General features: G+C 32.4%; 1 protein-coding gene across 2 annotated transcripts in view; it reads left to right on the plus strand.

Moving 5' to 3' along the window:
- The window catches only part of LOC126975891 (angiotensin-converting enzyme-like), a 202657-nt gene extending 186299 nt beyond the window's left edge, over positions 1–16358 (plus strand). For both annotated transcript variants that reach the window (XM_050823996.1, XM_050823997.1), the window contains 11 exons: positions 5226–5424; positions 10266–10433; positions 10901–10985; positions 12763–12903; positions 13175–13351; positions 13727–13824; positions 14050–14338; positions 14418–14574; positions 14653–14829; positions 14912–15025; positions 15114–16358. In XM_050823996.1, the coding sequence (XP_050679953.1) occupies positions 5230–5424; positions 10266–10433; positions 10901–10985; positions 12763–12903; positions 13175–13351; positions 13727–13824; positions 14050–14338; positions 14418–14574; positions 14653–14829; positions 14912–15025; positions 15114–15669 (2157 nt within the window). In that variant the 5' untranslated portion in view covers positions 5226–5229 and the 3' untranslated portion in view covers positions 15670–16358. The remainder of the gene's footprint in view (positions 1–5225; positions 5425–10265; positions 10434–10900; positions 10986–12762; positions 12904–13174; positions 13352–13726; positions 13825–14049; positions 14339–14417; positions 14575–14652; positions 14830–14911; positions 15026–15113) is intronic.
- Positions 16359–16602: the final 244 nt, after the last annotated feature.

Below are 16602 nucleotides of genomic sequence, written 5' to 3' on the forward strand. Positions count from 1 at the left end.
TTTGGTGCTACACTGCTATGTAAGGTGACGCGGAGTCCTTATTTTTTTACAAGTCCGTGCTATCAAACTCTAGTATTATTATTAAAATACTGGTTCACCAAATATGCAGCATTAGTAGACCTAAGAAACAAATACTTCTTAGATTATCAAGGTATACTATTACGTTTCTCTTTGTGAAATGGTCTTCACTTCGATTTTCTTCGTTCTCTACAACTTCATCCTTGAGTTATTAACGCTAAATTTATAATTATATAGCACAAGCTGTGTCCGATACTTCATCAGCGTGGACTCAAATCTTTTCCGGCATTTTACCAGAGAGTTTTGGGAGAACAACCAAAAACTTGGTTTTTTGAATTTTTCACCTAAACTTTGAGGTTATGTGAAAAAAGTGTAATTGCAAAAGTTGTATATCTCTTTATTACCTACAACTTTACAACTTTGCTAATTAACTTTTTGCCATAGGACCTGTAGTTTTGCCGGAAATCGAGATAAATCGTTTTTTACCCTAAAACACCCCCCCCCCCTTCCACTTCCCGACCTCAGATCGCCCGTAATTTATTTTTCCCTTAATTTTTGTTATATACTCGTCCTTTACCAATGGGTTTCATCCTACTGTAATTTTTTTTGGTTTCAAAAATTATCGACCCTGGTCTATATATATTTTAAAGTGAACGGAAATATATTAGCAGTGAGATAAATTCGAGGTATAAAACTATATCTAATCTGCTGCAACCTGTCAAAATGTCTGTTCATCTTGATTGAACTGTGCTGAAAGTACACTCGCTTTATACAGACGAAATTCTAAAGAAAAAATTTCTCTTTGAAGATCGAAATTTGAGTGAAATACGAGAAGGAATGACAAAAACGCCGAATACCCAGTTTTTCGACTTTAGTTGGTAGAAGAACGTGTTATTTGCTAAAATTCATATTTATGTAATTAAAGAATGACGACAGATTTAATTTACCTAATTTAATGGCAGACTTGCATAACCTGAATCGGGGAAAACACATATACATGGAATGATGTTAGTAGCTTAAGCCATTTGTTCTCGTTCCCAAAAGAAAGGATGCAAAAATTTTAATCTGATAAATAACCTTAATCAACATCATAATTATATTATTTACGCAACCATATATATAATGTTAGGGGCCGTACGCACATTACGTCACACTTATAATTATTTATTTCTTCTTGCATACCAATGTATAATTTTCCGATTTTTCCAATTACTTATTATTATTACGATACTTATAAGTGGTGCTCATTTGTAAGCAAGCACAGGTAGGTAGGTATATTTTGTTTGTTGCGCCTAGACTGCTTCATATACACATACAAATGATAACAAAGCAAAATAGGTGAACAATGAACTACTGACAGCTCTCCACAGATCAAAATCTATTAAGCAATCATAGATATATGTGTACTGCGTACTAGATTTCGCCATCCGAACATTCACTATGTTCATCTGAACTGTACCTACTGCAATACATACACCTTACTTTACTGCAGCAACGACATTCACAATGTGAGCGCGTACAAAGCGGCTATAAGAATTCGAGAATTCATATCAACGTTTGAATAGGGGTCATAAATTCAATAGTCAAATAAATGTATAATAAAAAACTATTCATTTTCTACTAGATGAAAGCGACATGTTGTAGAACGTTGAACGTAGAACAGCACTTTCGACCTTTAGATCGCAGCAGTACTGTACTTTATACTGTCTGGTTACGGTTAGACGACAAATTACTGTACCAGCGCTACAGCGCACTTGAACACCTTCAGCAAAGCAAAGTAATAATAGCTCTTCGTAACCAAGGTAATAATAATTCGTTACTCTAAGTGATTCAATGATAAAACACAAAGTATCTTAAGATCGTAAAAGATTTATGTTATAATGGAAGAAAAGGTGATTAGGCCTGAAGTTACTTCTGAAAGCCAAGCAAAATGAAGTTTAACTATCACAGTCTGAAATAAACAATAACGCTCCGATTCTAAATTGTTAATCTTACTTTTAGCTGTATTGTGCAGATGTCTAAGGCTGTTTAATTAGTCTGTAAAATTATTTCAATTTATGAATGGAACTGAGGAAATACACTCGAATAGCTTTACTCAGATCAGTAAATTGAAGGGATACCCTGTTCATTTAAATGAATGCCTAGATTGGTCACTGATTGATCTAGCACCATCTAGTGTTTAACTAATGGCTAATTGTGTGTTAGCTCGTTGGAGATGGCCCATGCAGGCAGGTTGATCTTAATTCGACTGTAGCGCAACGAATGAAATGTGTTGTCTGCATTTCAAACATCGAAAAACGTCTGAAGTTAAATTTCTTGTTTTTAGTTACTTAATGATTCCTTAAATAATATTTGTATCTAAATTAATCTAATCTACTCAGTAATAGCACTTAAACAACTATTTACTCATGTGCTTAAACCTTACGTACATGTATCGATAACCACTGCTTCTAAATAGTTAAACGACGTCCAGTAATTTAAATAAACGTTGCGTTTGACAACATGGCTATACCTAATAAGGCTGTCACTCAACAAAAAAAACGGTTCAACCTCTAATTGAAAGACAATACGCTCAAAACAAATATTTGAGGCAACTTTTACAGCACCAAAATGAATTTCTTATAAATTCCCGAGTCTGTGTCAAAGTTGTCAAAGTTTACCTAAACTGAATTATATCCGTAGATATTAAAAACTGCTAGAATAAAAATTTTAGTCCATTAGATATGCGACATATTTTATACAAAAATAAATTTGTCACTATCAAGAAAATCAAAATTTAAAGTGTATTTTCCGTTGTCGTACTACGGCATTTGGCAAGTCTAAAACAACAAGTATAGGCAAAAATCATTAAATTAAACTGAGATTTTTTTAAAATGAAATCATTAAAAAGAAATCACAGTACCCTCGGTGGGCAAGTCCGTCTATCAGTTGTCCCTTGGGATGGGTATAAAATGTTAAACTCACGTCAGGACACGTGACCACGAAAATTCGAAAGCCCGTGTTTTTTTTTATGTAATTAATTATTACTTTTGTGTACGCGCAATAAAGAAATATTGTATGTAACCACATAAATGCTAGTACTGTTATACTGATAAATAAAGCAATTCGTGCGAAACTATTCAAAAATGCACAACGTTAATGTTCACATTTTCACTTCTGCCGCAACTCCCTTTTTTATCATTCACATACTTTCAATAATCAAACGCATTTCTTCCGGACTGCTATTTGTTGATCTACATTCTACAGAAATTAAATGTAACATTAAATATATTTTTCATCTTGTCCCTTTAGAAAGTCAAAAACACGTAAATTTTTCACAATTAGGATTCGGAGAGCCTATTATATTTTCAGTGGCTCTTTTCTCAACATTGAAACTTTAAGGTTCAAAAAATACATTTTCATTACTTTGTAAATGTAATCCTGGTTATAAAGGACAAATGCGGAACGGCAACCCAATTCAATACTGCGTCGAATGAAGATAAAATCTTTGAACATTTTCAGAGCGTACATATTTATTTGAGATTTTTTCTATTATAAATAAGTGGTACGGAATAAAATTTACATTCATTTGTAGACCTCCAGCTTTTATCCCTTATTGAATAGGAATGGTTTTGTTATGGCTTAAAAACTTAAATTGAAACTAAAATAATCTTTTAGCTATAACTTTTGATATCATTTTACATTTCTCTATAATTTGCTGATTCTACCTATATATGTTCGGAAAAGTCAAACTGGTGAGAAGAACAAGTTGACAATCATTTGTACTTCTTTTCCACTGACTTCACCTACTCCTTGTACAAATAAACTCATATTTCCGCCGTTTAACGACTAATTTGATTGTTTTTTCCTTGAAAGGACGTTATATTTTCCGCCGTTTCAAACGCAGGATGATGATCACGTTGCACTTTTCCGACTATTTAGGAACCTTCTTTGAAACTATGAGCCTTAACTTTCTCATTTAGCTCTTGGTAAAGCTCTTAAATTGTTTTTTCATCGACTTCAAATATATTTCTTTATTTTTCACCTGAATATACAGACAGCAAGAGTTTTTATTGAGTGCTCATTGAATGTTGGGGTTTTGTCCTATAGGACATGCCCTAAACCATGATCTAAATCATAGATATATATATCTATGATATGTATTAGGCTTCTGGAGTTCTTTTATTTTCGCGAAAGAGTCCTAGCGGGAATCTTCATTTCTCCCTATACAATTTATTTGTTTTCTTATACGATTTTGGTCATTTCTGGCATTAACAGCCTTTTTGGTTCGAAAAACATGCGGCTGCGTCGATTTTACAGCCTTGGACAGTTGATGTATTGATATTTAGTTGGCATTTGATTTATATGTGTTCACTATCGATAGTACTATGTTGATTTCCTTTACATACAGCTTCTAGTAGCCGACCACAAGTAAATATTTGTATAATTACTTTGTTGTTGTTGACTTCCATATAATAATGTGTAAATAGGAGCACTTAAAACTATTATCAGTCTTTATTCTTTAGTTATCTTTTCTATCTAAATAAAACTAGATAATCAGGGGATGTACGTACAATTTTATAATGTGCAATTTTTTTAAAAATAACATGACTGTATACTTTTTGTCACGTTTTACTGCCCCAGCCTAGCGAAACTCTTAGAAAAAAGCGATTCACTCAATTGTATGAAACGTGCAGTCATTGATAGATTGACAGATGATGGCTATAATCTTGTAAAAAACGGAGATAGCCGAAATCTACCATTATGCAGCTGTTCGCTTTCAAACATCGCAGGATTATATTTCGCCGCCAGTCAACATACTGTAATTACTACTATTTCAAACTTATATCAAATCACTGCACGTTTCATACTGAACTAAATTTCAATTTTTATTTAGGCATCCCGCCTTTTATTACGTAGTATTTACATCCTCTTTGGTACACCCATCTGAGTCTCAAGCGCATGTCCCACCTACCACAAACTGAAGTTGACAAACCATTGAAAAAAATGTACTACTCTCTAACGAGAGAATCATTGGGATATGATACCAAGTCATTACTTGTCAATTTTGAAATCATGCGAAGCTTAAGGCAAACAAGCACCTGACAAAAAATACAAAACAAAGTATTCAAAATACCTATAGTTGAAATAAAAAAAAGACATGCTATATTTATATTTTTTAACTAATCGAAATGATAATGTTGCTGACACGGTGTTTGTAATTTCAGAAACATGCGTGCAGCGCTGTCTTTCCTCTGCGTCTGCTTCTACGCATTACTGTCAAGTGGAACGACAAGCGGAGATGACACGAGGTGGTTGCTTTCACTCTTGGATCTGGTGGAATTTGATTATCAAGACCAATGCGGACAGAGAGCGACTGCAGCCTGGGATGAACTTACTGGAAACAGCAAAGGGTTATCTTTGAAGGTGAGACATACCAAATTAAATGAAAGAACTAAAGTTTGGGTGAATTATGATTATGATGGCGGTCATGATTCTTCAGAACAGTACAACTTAGGGCAGCCTAAAAAAAAGATTGTTATAACTATAGAAGTAAAACAATAAGTTCAAAGATATTCTGTGGAATTTAAATCAGATTGAGCCCGCTGCTCTATTTATTATTTAATTTTCTTGGTTGAAATTTATACTACAGACTTCAATTTTATTTTACATGGTAAAAGCGTAAAATAACATCATTATATAAATTGGTCTGGTGGTGAAAAAAAAACGCATGTAATTGTAACTGGTTTTACATTAGATTTTTACGTTATAGTTACACTTTTATTATAATTTAAGTTAACCCGACGTTTCAAGACCTATCCAGATCTCGTTTTCAGTTTGACTGCAGATGAAATGAATCATGATAGTATTTGTCATAGGTGTCATTATGAAGTTTAGTGCCATTTATTGGTATTTGCTGTAGACAGATGGTGGATCCCAGGTGTTAGACTGTTTTTGACAGTCTTCTCTATTAAAATAGTGATGTTTTTTGAATTGAAATTAAAATTAAATAATAATTTTAATGGTTTCACGTACCAGTTTTGGGAGAAATCTATTCTCTTTTACTAAAACTTTTGATTGAAAAACACAGTTACAATTACACGCATTTTAATTCTTTAAAAGTGTTTTATTTAAATATGTAACACTCGTATTCAACTGTGTTGTCATTTATTATTAACAGTGGTAAAATGTTTAACATAGGTAAAGTATTTGTTCATACCTATGAAGATTTACAATCCTACAATTCTAGTACGGTCAACATTATAAAAGCTACACGTAAACTGGCGCAGAGCACTCTCAAAATCACCACGTAAGTGACGGTTCATTCCGCTTACCCCAATATAAAAGCTATATAAGCATTACAGAACCCAAGTGAGGCACAATAAACAAGGCTGAATTAAATTTAGTAAATCCAGCCTCCCAATCCATTCACTAACATCCATCGTCTAGAGGCTTATTTCACATATCTCTTTTGGCGCGTTTACTATTACTTTGTTTCTCTGATCTATGATTTTCTGGTCTTTGTGTTATTGATTTATAACCTAAAGGTATAATCTAGGTATATATTCAAACAAAACAAATCTTATAACTATATTTAAAATACTATGACTACATCAAATTAAAACTATCATTACGTGGAAGCGTACCAAGAATACTGGCATTACCGTGCTATTGCTATCCGAACTACCGAAATAGTTGCCAGCGCTTGGGTTTCCAGTAGCCTTATTGAGGCGCGAAGATAGTATTTTGAACATTCTCCGCGCCTCTGGGCCCCACGGGCCAAGTGTCTCGACACCAAACGACACAAAGTTGTATGACTCACTGAGACCAACATATTTGCGACGCTTGCTGTCGTCGGCAATCGAAGTGGCAGCCCCAGCACCAAGTGACGTAACTTAGACATGATAAGGAGCCAGAGTGTCGACGCAAGTCGCGTCCCAGACCAGCGTCATTCCATCGGACGCTTGCCATCGCGGCCATTTGGCTCTAAAACAGCTGGTTTATAAAGAGCGCGCAATGCCCTGCGGATTCACTTCATTACTTATAAATTGTATTTATTAGTATGTGTTAGTATTTCACTATTTTAAACAAAAGTACCTATTTTGTTAGTATTATTAGTTATTATTTCAGATGTAAGGACCGCCTTTAGCGGTAAAAGCCTCCTCCATTAATTTCCACTCGTTCCTGTCTTGTGCAATTCTTGTCTAAACCTTTCCTGCTGTTTCTACTGTGTCATCGCTCCTTCTCTTATTAGGCCTGCCTCGATTTCGTTTCCTATTCATAGGGTACCAGTTCATTACTACTTTGGACCATTTTTCGTCTTTTGTTCTTTGTATATGTCCAGCCCATTTCCAATTTAAACATAGAACAGATAAAACTACAAATTTTGCTTTGGTTTTCTTTCTTATTGTGATATTACTAATTTTGTCTCTTATTCTTAGAAGTTTGTTTTATATATTCGCAGCCAAATACTATGTCATGTTTGTTTGACATGAAATCTTCATTATACTTTCGACACTTTGACATGAATAAATAACAACGTGTACAACTCATAAATCAGGCGATTTATTTACGACCTGCAGAAAATGACGAATATATTTCGTGTAATACTTTAGGTGTATTAAAATGTGTTTTATTATTTGATTTTCAGTTGTTAACATAGACAGTGCTGAGAAAGACAATCGCATACAATGTTATATTTAAGATTGGGAAAACGGTTGACACTAAAGGCCATTCCAGCAACTTCCCGCTAGTTTCATACCTAAACGCTTCAAATTGTACTTATGACGATTTTGAGCTTTTCGAGCTGTTTGAGATATTTTAAGGTCTACCGGTCCGAATTGTATTCAAAATTTAGTTTGGTCAAGTTCTTTTGAAAGGCGCCATCCGCGATGAAATCACACACATACATAGATACAGACGTACGGACACCATCGCGGGAATAGTCAAGGAAGCTTCCTTGGACCTTGAAACGGCGACATCAGATAAAAACTCGATTTTCGAAAAACGGGATAAAACCCATAACTTCCGTTAACGTTAAAAAAAGGTTGGTAAATCCAAATGTGGTGTGAGCGCATATACGTAATTTTATTAAAGCAGTTAAAAAACAGACAAATTTTCAAGAATATATAACCATATTCGTTTACTTCTCAAAACAGAAACTCAAATAAAAGAATAAGTTTGAAAATCTTATATACTGTAAGAAACGCTTTTTATATGAAATAAGAGTAAAAAGATACAACAGAACATAATATAGACTGTTTATAGCTATACTTTTATATAGCATAACATATACTTCAATAAGTTGTTTGCAGGTAAGTCTTTTCGCAGTTAGATTGTACGTCCACATAGTTAAGCTTACTCTTTACACTGTGCAATGTTCTTGACAGCAATATCCATTTCTCATAATGAGTTTATATAATTGGGTATTCCTTTGTAAAAGAACTGAATTAAAGGAGTTCTTATTTGCTTGCGAATCTTATTCGAATCAGTAATACAAACTGCTGCCTTACATCAGAATATCAGGCACACGATCTTCTATGAAACGAGCAATTCTTGTTAATATATTATTAAAATGTATCTAGAATGTGGCTATTTAACGATATTGATGAAATATTCCACAAAGTACAATTAAAAATCATTGGGCGAAGTCTGACCCAGCTAACTAATTTTTTTCCTATAATAACCAAATTGGTTTTAAAATGTTTAGTATTAACCACTGTCCCCCTGAAAACGAGACCTGGAAAGGTCTTGAAACGTCGGGTTAACTGATATAAAATAGTGATTTTTACGAAAAAATCTATTATAATTGCTGATGACTAATGAATTGCAACTTAGTATGAAATCTATAACCACGACCTATAGAAAAAAAATTGAATAGGATGTTTAGATAAATGTCTCTAGTTCATGAGTATATATGTCGCATTAATGTGGATAGTGGGAAACAAGCAAAAACTAATAAAGAAAATTGTAATATTACTAAAATATTAAGGTTTATTATAATAAGGCTTAAGAGATTTTTATCGGTTTCTTGTTAGCAATTATCTAGCTTTTATACTCGACTTAGTCCACGTGGAATAGTTACTTTGGGCAGATTTTTTTTTGGGATATTTTTCAAATAATACACGTACAAACTGCTCTTTCCGCCGCTGGTGGCGCTCTTCTATGATACAGCGGATATCCCTTGTCATTGTGGACAGTCTCTTTAATAGTATTTCATCCCCATGTAGGTCATAGTTTCAAAAATGCTCGAATAAATTACTTCTTATATGCCTAAATACAAAGTTTTTTGGTGTCATCTTCGATAATGACGAACTTCCATACAAACTTTCATCCCCTATCTCAACCCCTCCATTTGTTTTTTTCTTCTAGCCTATGTCCTTTTCCAAGCTCTAGTCTATCTCTATAAAGCGAAACAATCAAACTCATATTCACATTTATAATATAAAAGTAGGGATTAGAAAATATTTATGGTTATTTTATTTCAAGGAAATTATTTTTTATATATATATATATATATATATATATATATATTCAATATAATAATATTAAACATACTTTATTTTAAAAAGAATATCATGCTGCAGTCAAGAAATTTATAAAACACACGACACCGGGAATAGAACCAAGATATATCGTCTACTTTATGACATCAATGGATTCGGTCAATTAGGAATATGCATATAATGAAAAACCTGAACTTATTAAATCTAAACTTATAAATTCAGTGGGATAAGAGAAAGCACTTAATAATATCATGAGTCCATGGCTTTACTTATCTTAATAATACAATACTTCTTCCATCCCGTAAGCCTCGTGCCCGTTTGTCCTCCCTTACAAAAATAAATAATAGTATTAAATAATCTGTACAAAATCCCCAATCATTTAAAATATATCATAAGATTTGATGGTTTTTCTTTCATTTAAATTATAGTATTTTTTAAATATGTGACGATTGATGTAACGTATTGATTAAAGTCCATAGGTTCTCAACGTGGGCGATAACGCCCCTTGTGGGAGAGAGACTTTCGGGGGGGCAGTAAAAGACCCAGAGAAAATTAGGGGGCATTGAGATGGCGCAGATGGGGTGTGGGTAGATTAAAAAATATAGTCTAAAAAGGCAAAAAAATACACGAAAACATATTCTCAAAGTGGGCGGTGAGCAAAATAAGGTTGAGAAACTATGGATTAAACCAAATTAGAATATGTCACATTTATTTATTGGGACACAATTGATTATAATATATAAAGCAAATTTTATTTTTCAGATGGAACGCGACAAATCATTTGGTATTTTTGCTCGGCAGCAAAAGATGGATGTCAAAACAGCTTTCAAATCACAATCACTAACATCGTCCGATGATATACTGCGACGAAGAGTGAAACTGCTCCTCCAACCTGGAGATTCTATAATGGAAACTGAACAGTGGATCCGAGTAATTAATCAATTTATCTATCTACTCGCAAAACAATTAGATATTCGTTTTTCGTATATTTCAAATTATTAAGGAAATTGTCTTCTTTAACCTTTATTTTTTTAAAACATACGGAGCGGCTACCATGTGATGTTGGATTTAAAATCATTAAAAATTTAATATGTGCCTCTTAATTTGAATTATCGTAGCTAATGATGTATAGATATTTTTACACATATTGTAAGAAACATAATATTATCAGATAGGTCACGTGTAAAATAGACGGTAAGATATAAAAATAACTTACAAATTTAAAAACTCTCAAGAGTCGATTCTCAGTCTGTTGGTAAAGGCAAGCGTGAAAATTAATTCGAAGAAGTTTTTAGTTGAACCTTTTTTTGAATTTAAAATATTACGTATTTTGATGATACATATATTGACTATTCCGGCTATTTAGAAAAATGTATAAAGAATATATTTATTTTTAGTTGGTGACATTCGCAGACTATTCCATCAATCGTCTAAGGTTTGCTACGGATTATGATTGTGGACCAACAAATTGTACACTCAGAGGTATGGTATTATCTTTTATTTAAATGTTATCTAATAAAACAAAAGAAGGAAAAGATAGATGGAACAAAATTATAAGAAATTCATAAAAAAAAATATTCGTGGGGTTATCCTGTTATAGACTATTATATATTTTTTTTGTTTGTTAATTGATTATGATTGGAGCCGCATATTATGACGACCATAAATTTTAAACGGTATTGGCCAAAGAGGGTGTAAATACTACGTAATAAGAGGCGGTTCTGCTTAGGTAAAATTGAAATTTAGTTTCTCGAAGTTGGAAAGCGAACAGTTGCTTAAAACGTACTGGATCTCCGTTTTGTACAAAATAATAGCCGTCATTTGTCAATCTACCAATGACTGCACGTTTCATACAATCGAGTGAATCACTTTTTTCCTAGAGAGAGAGAAAAAAATGTCTGGCAGCTGGCATAGTTCTCTTTAATTTGTCATATAATGATTTGTCAAATTTGTGTGCAATTTGACATTTCATTTCAAACTAAACGACATCTCGACTGATATTAGAATAGAGGCCAATCAATTTTTTTTCAGAGATGTTCGAAATTTGAACGAAATAGTGTTATCAAATTCGATGTTATTTTAATGTCTTGTATGCTAGCTTTATAACAGCGTACTAAACGGTGGTCTCATGTCGTTGTCATATGGCAACGTGAACAGACAGGAAGTTTATAGCAACAATAACAATGTCAAAGATATTATAAAATTTGTTATAATAAAACATTCTTATTTGATGGTGGTCATAATGTGCGGTTCTTTAACATATTATGGAGGGCTTATGATATTTGAGTATATAAAAAATATATTTCTTTGATTAACGCGGGAGTTACATTTAAATAAAATACTTTATAAAGAATTGAAACGCGTTTTATTATAACTATATTAATTTATTATTTTCACTATATTTTTACATTAGGTTTTTGCGTAAAAGTCACATTTTTTTATAATTTTATTTATCCCGACGTTTCCTGATATTCTGTAAATATCAGGAAACGTCGGGATTATCTTTTTGGGGAACTGTAATTTTTACGCATAAACTTAATGTAGAGATGCAGTAACAATTACACGCGTTTTTATTCAAAAGTAAATGTTATATGTATAATGTATAGGCTCAGTGGGAGGCTCTTTGGACAGGATGCCGGTTATATTATGGGTACCACAAGGGCACCTATTTCTGCCGTGAAGCAGTAATGTGTAAGCATTATTGTGTTTCGGTCAGAAGCTATTGAAGCGCCGTAGCTATTGAAATTACAAGGCAAACGAGACATAATATGTTATGTCTAAAGAATTTTTGGGATTTTCAAGAATCCTGAGTGGTACTACATTGTAATTTTCAGGGCGTATCAATTACCATCAGATGAACGTCTTGCTCGTCTCGTCCCTTACTGTCATAAAAAAAAATCATAACTTTGAACTTTTGAGACATGTAATGTAACAAAAGGTGCTATATTCTCAGACTTGAATAAATACACAACAGATACTTTTGAAGGGGTAGATTTAATGTTATGAAAAGCTGTCCTATGAGCATATAGTATAGTAAAATGAAATATACTAATCTATAAAATAGCAACATAAACATTAAAGCTTACAAAAATAATAGAAACGTATATTCAAAATTTTATATTAAAATATCAAATACTCTCATTAAGCATATCTTTTTTCATGTTAGTTTATTCAACACGACTAAACTAAAAATCTTGGATATTTTACAATAAAGTTAATTGATAGTAAACAATAATGCTAACGATGTCGTCTTACACAGAACTACACAATAGCTTGGCAAGGGAACAAGATGAGGAAATATTAAAGCGAATGAAATTGTCTTGGGAGAAAAAATTGCCGGATCTTACAGAGTACCTCGAAAACATTCTTCCACTACTCAGGAACGCTAGCAAGGAGAATCGTGAGTAATTGCTTTCATTTATGAGTTCCTTCTGATTTTATGCTTCTATTACAATAAAGATTAAAATACGCTCTTCGAATTTCAAATTTAAAGGTATATTTAGAATGAAAATTTAAATAAATTTATTTGTTTATGTTTGTTTAGGATATTAGACATATTTTCGTGCATAATCGAATCTATAAACGATTATTATTCATTTATATTAATATTTGATACTGAAGAATTTTAAAGTAAATAAAAACAAAACAATAACGATAAGGTAAATTTACAGTTTACAACTCAGTAGAAGAATATTGGGATGCCCTCGGAGAATACGAAGGAGGATTACTAAAGGCTCGGGAGATTTGGGATAACGTTAAACCCTTATACATGAAATTGCAAAAATACGTGGCCTTAAGACTGAAGGGTAGCGAAGCTGTTGGAAAGCCTATACCGATTCATTTATTAAGTGAGTAAAATTATTTTCTGAATGTAAATATTTTTTTTAATAACTAATCACATTAAAACGTGTATTAAAATGTAAATGTGTACATAAATTATATCAAAGTGTCATTCGTGACTGACATTTTTAGACGTTTCGTAATAATACAAAGTAACAAACCGTGCTTATCCGAAAAACAATAGAATTTTCACTTTTTTCTTTGCATTTATAACATTAACTGCAAAGTTGATGTCACAAATTTACAAACGGACAAAGATGAAATAATTGTGTACACGCTGGAAAAAATTGTCTTTACAAGCCTTTACAAAAGTGTTTATCTACACAGATAAATTCCACCAAAAGAATAAAAATGTTACAACAAATATATAACTTTATTCACAGAATCTCTCATGGGTGATGACTGGTCTAATCTTATTGAGATCCTTTTGCCGAAGCATTCAGATATTTACCAGAAAGTCTACGCTAATTTACATTTGATGGTAAGCATAGAATATCTTCAAAGTTTTTTAATTGGCAAAACTAGCAGATGACTCGCACGATGTCGAATGACATCGTCTGTCCAAATAGTAAAATTACAATTCGAAGAATAAAATGTTTTTGCCAAATTCGTAGCTAATTGCTCATTCAGTGTGTCGTTTATTCATAAAAAAAATTTGAGTGAAATTATAGAGTATTGTTATAAAGTTATATTTGTTGTATTCAAGGATATGGGTGGCCTGAATGCTTTCAAAGAAGCTGAGAAACTAATACGACATCTTAACTTTGGTGAAATTCCAACGGAAATACTAACAGAATCAGACTATAATGGCACTTGTCCAACAAATATCGTAGACTGGTGTCAGCCGAATAAAATCAGATTTGTTACCTGCAAAGATGTCAGTATAGCAAACTTCATCGAAGCCCATGAAGCGGCCATGAAAATAAAATATAAACTTATAGCTGCCACTCACAGTAATAACACATATATTTTGCGAGAGGCTCCTAGATATTCGGGTGAATATTTTTCAAATCGATGAGTTTATAATTAAGCTGCCAATGTTTATTTTAATTAATTGTTATATTACCTTTTCAGCGGTTTATGAAGCAATACCAGGATTTGTTTCGTTGCTTTCACTAAATCCACATTCACTTGATCGCGCAGGTCTATATCCCTTGGATAAGTTTACCTATAATCCAAACTATCATCGACTGGTTCTTCAATTAATTATTGCATTACGTGATCTACCCAAGTACGTCTTACAAAATGTTAAGTTATTTTATGTATTTATAGTAAATTGAGCTCATTTTAATGTATTTATTAATTTTAGATTAAATTTTTATATGGCTGCTGATGAGTGGCGACTTCGATTATTGATGGGAAAAATTCCAATGCCACAAATATTTGATAGTTGGAGAGAATTTCGGAAAAACTTCTCGTACATAGAGTCCTCTAATGACGATGTTCTGGGAGATCCGTATGTTCTAACAAATAAGCCTCTTGTGGGGTATGTGACTGTTATTTTTCATTTAAATATTATATTATAATAATACTATTCTTAATAATAATATTAATTTGTCTGTTTACAGAAAGTTCATGGGTCTCATATTGAAATATCAACTATACCAGTCTTTCGCTGAAGAACTAATGCTAGATGATTCAGATTTGATATCACATGTAGCTGACCGTAATCAGCGTTTAGTGTCAGTTAATTAAATAACCTAAAAGTTTAGTTTAAAGTATTATATTAAAAGTTACATGTTTATAATTTGTTTTAATTTCACTTTACAGTGATGTTATGATGCAAGGATATGACTTGGTTTGGACAGAAATGGTGAGTGACTTACTGGCAAAACGGGAAAATGGCCTAGAATATACAGCCATGACAGACTACTTCAGGCTCCTCGATGAATACCTAGATAGCCAATTAGATCCCGCTAGTGAAACTAACTTTGATGACTACGTAGAGCCACCAAGTGAAGTTGATGATAGCCAAAATGAAATATTTGTTGAACCAGAAATTACAAATAAAGAAGTTGTTCATGAGGAGGTACAAACACATGAAAACATAGATGAGAACATTATCGATACTGACGATGAATCAAATGCCAAATTTAGCCTGGAAACGTCTACAGTTGGAGTTCTAGAGATAAAGAATCCTGTACCAGCTGAAGATCAAAAAAATACAGAAGGGAATCCCACAGAGGCATCGTATAATGTTTACTGGTGGTTAGGAGTTGGTGTAGCTATAACTGTTCTTGTGATACTAGTAGCTATAATAGTAAGAAAACGACATAATCATAGGAAACAGCTAGAAAGACAAAGAAGACAACACACGCGTGCCTGATTGGACGAATATCGGTTCTAGGCAAAGAGCCGATATTGCGTTTTGTTCGGACTTTTATAGTAAAATGACACTAGGTGAAGTGTCAAGTACAAATTAAGTAATTCATGTTGTCTCACGTGGTTTTATGTTTCTTTAATAGTATTTTAAGTTAGTTTCACTCTCTGGTGCTCTTATTCTAATAATTCCATCATTCATTATTCATTTCAATTTAATCTTCATGTAATATAATATAGTATAGTAAATTGTATAAATAAATAGAGAGAAAAAATATTTTTGTACATATCACAATTTGTCAAAGTAATAATGAATGTTACCAGATGTTTAAAGATAAGTATTTATATTTAGGATGTAATTTCGCTGTGCCTTAAGCGTTTCAATTTCTTTTAATTTATATTATTAATGAAATAAGAGTGATCAAATTTGTATCATAATATATGAGATAAATTTTTATAAATATATTTACTGTGCGGTATCATGATCAAGTTTTTTTGGTGTTTATGAAATATTTAATTTTATACCTTTTTGTGTTTTTGTGTAACGTATCTACTAAAACTATCATAAACGTTGTTTTGGATCAATATTTATGTACTTATCAATTAAATTAAATATTATTATTGTGTTAGTATTTTTTAATGTGGGAAAAGTACATAATATGTCAGAATCGATTAAAAATAAATGTTTTAAACATTCTCAATTTTTTTCCTATTTGCCCCAAAAATGCCTTTTCAAACAAATTTTGTAGTCAGAAGATTCAAGTACAATTTTTGTTCGACTGCATACAATACTTATTTCAAGTAAATATTCTATTGATATTATTATTACAATTCATGGTGCGTTCAAAATTGTCGAAATTATGAGAACCCAACGATATCTCACAATTGTCATCACTTGACCGCAAGCTTAATAGTAAAGAGTGTATGTGAAATATTTTTA

The sequence above is a fragment of the Leptidea sinapis genome, chromosome 38 (assembly GCF_905404315.1).
Source record: "Leptidea sinapis chromosome 38, ilLepSina1.1, whole genome shotgun sequence".
Classification (NCBI taxonomy): domain Eukaryota; kingdom Metazoa; phylum Arthropoda; class Insecta; order Lepidoptera; family Pieridae; genus Leptidea; species Leptidea sinapis.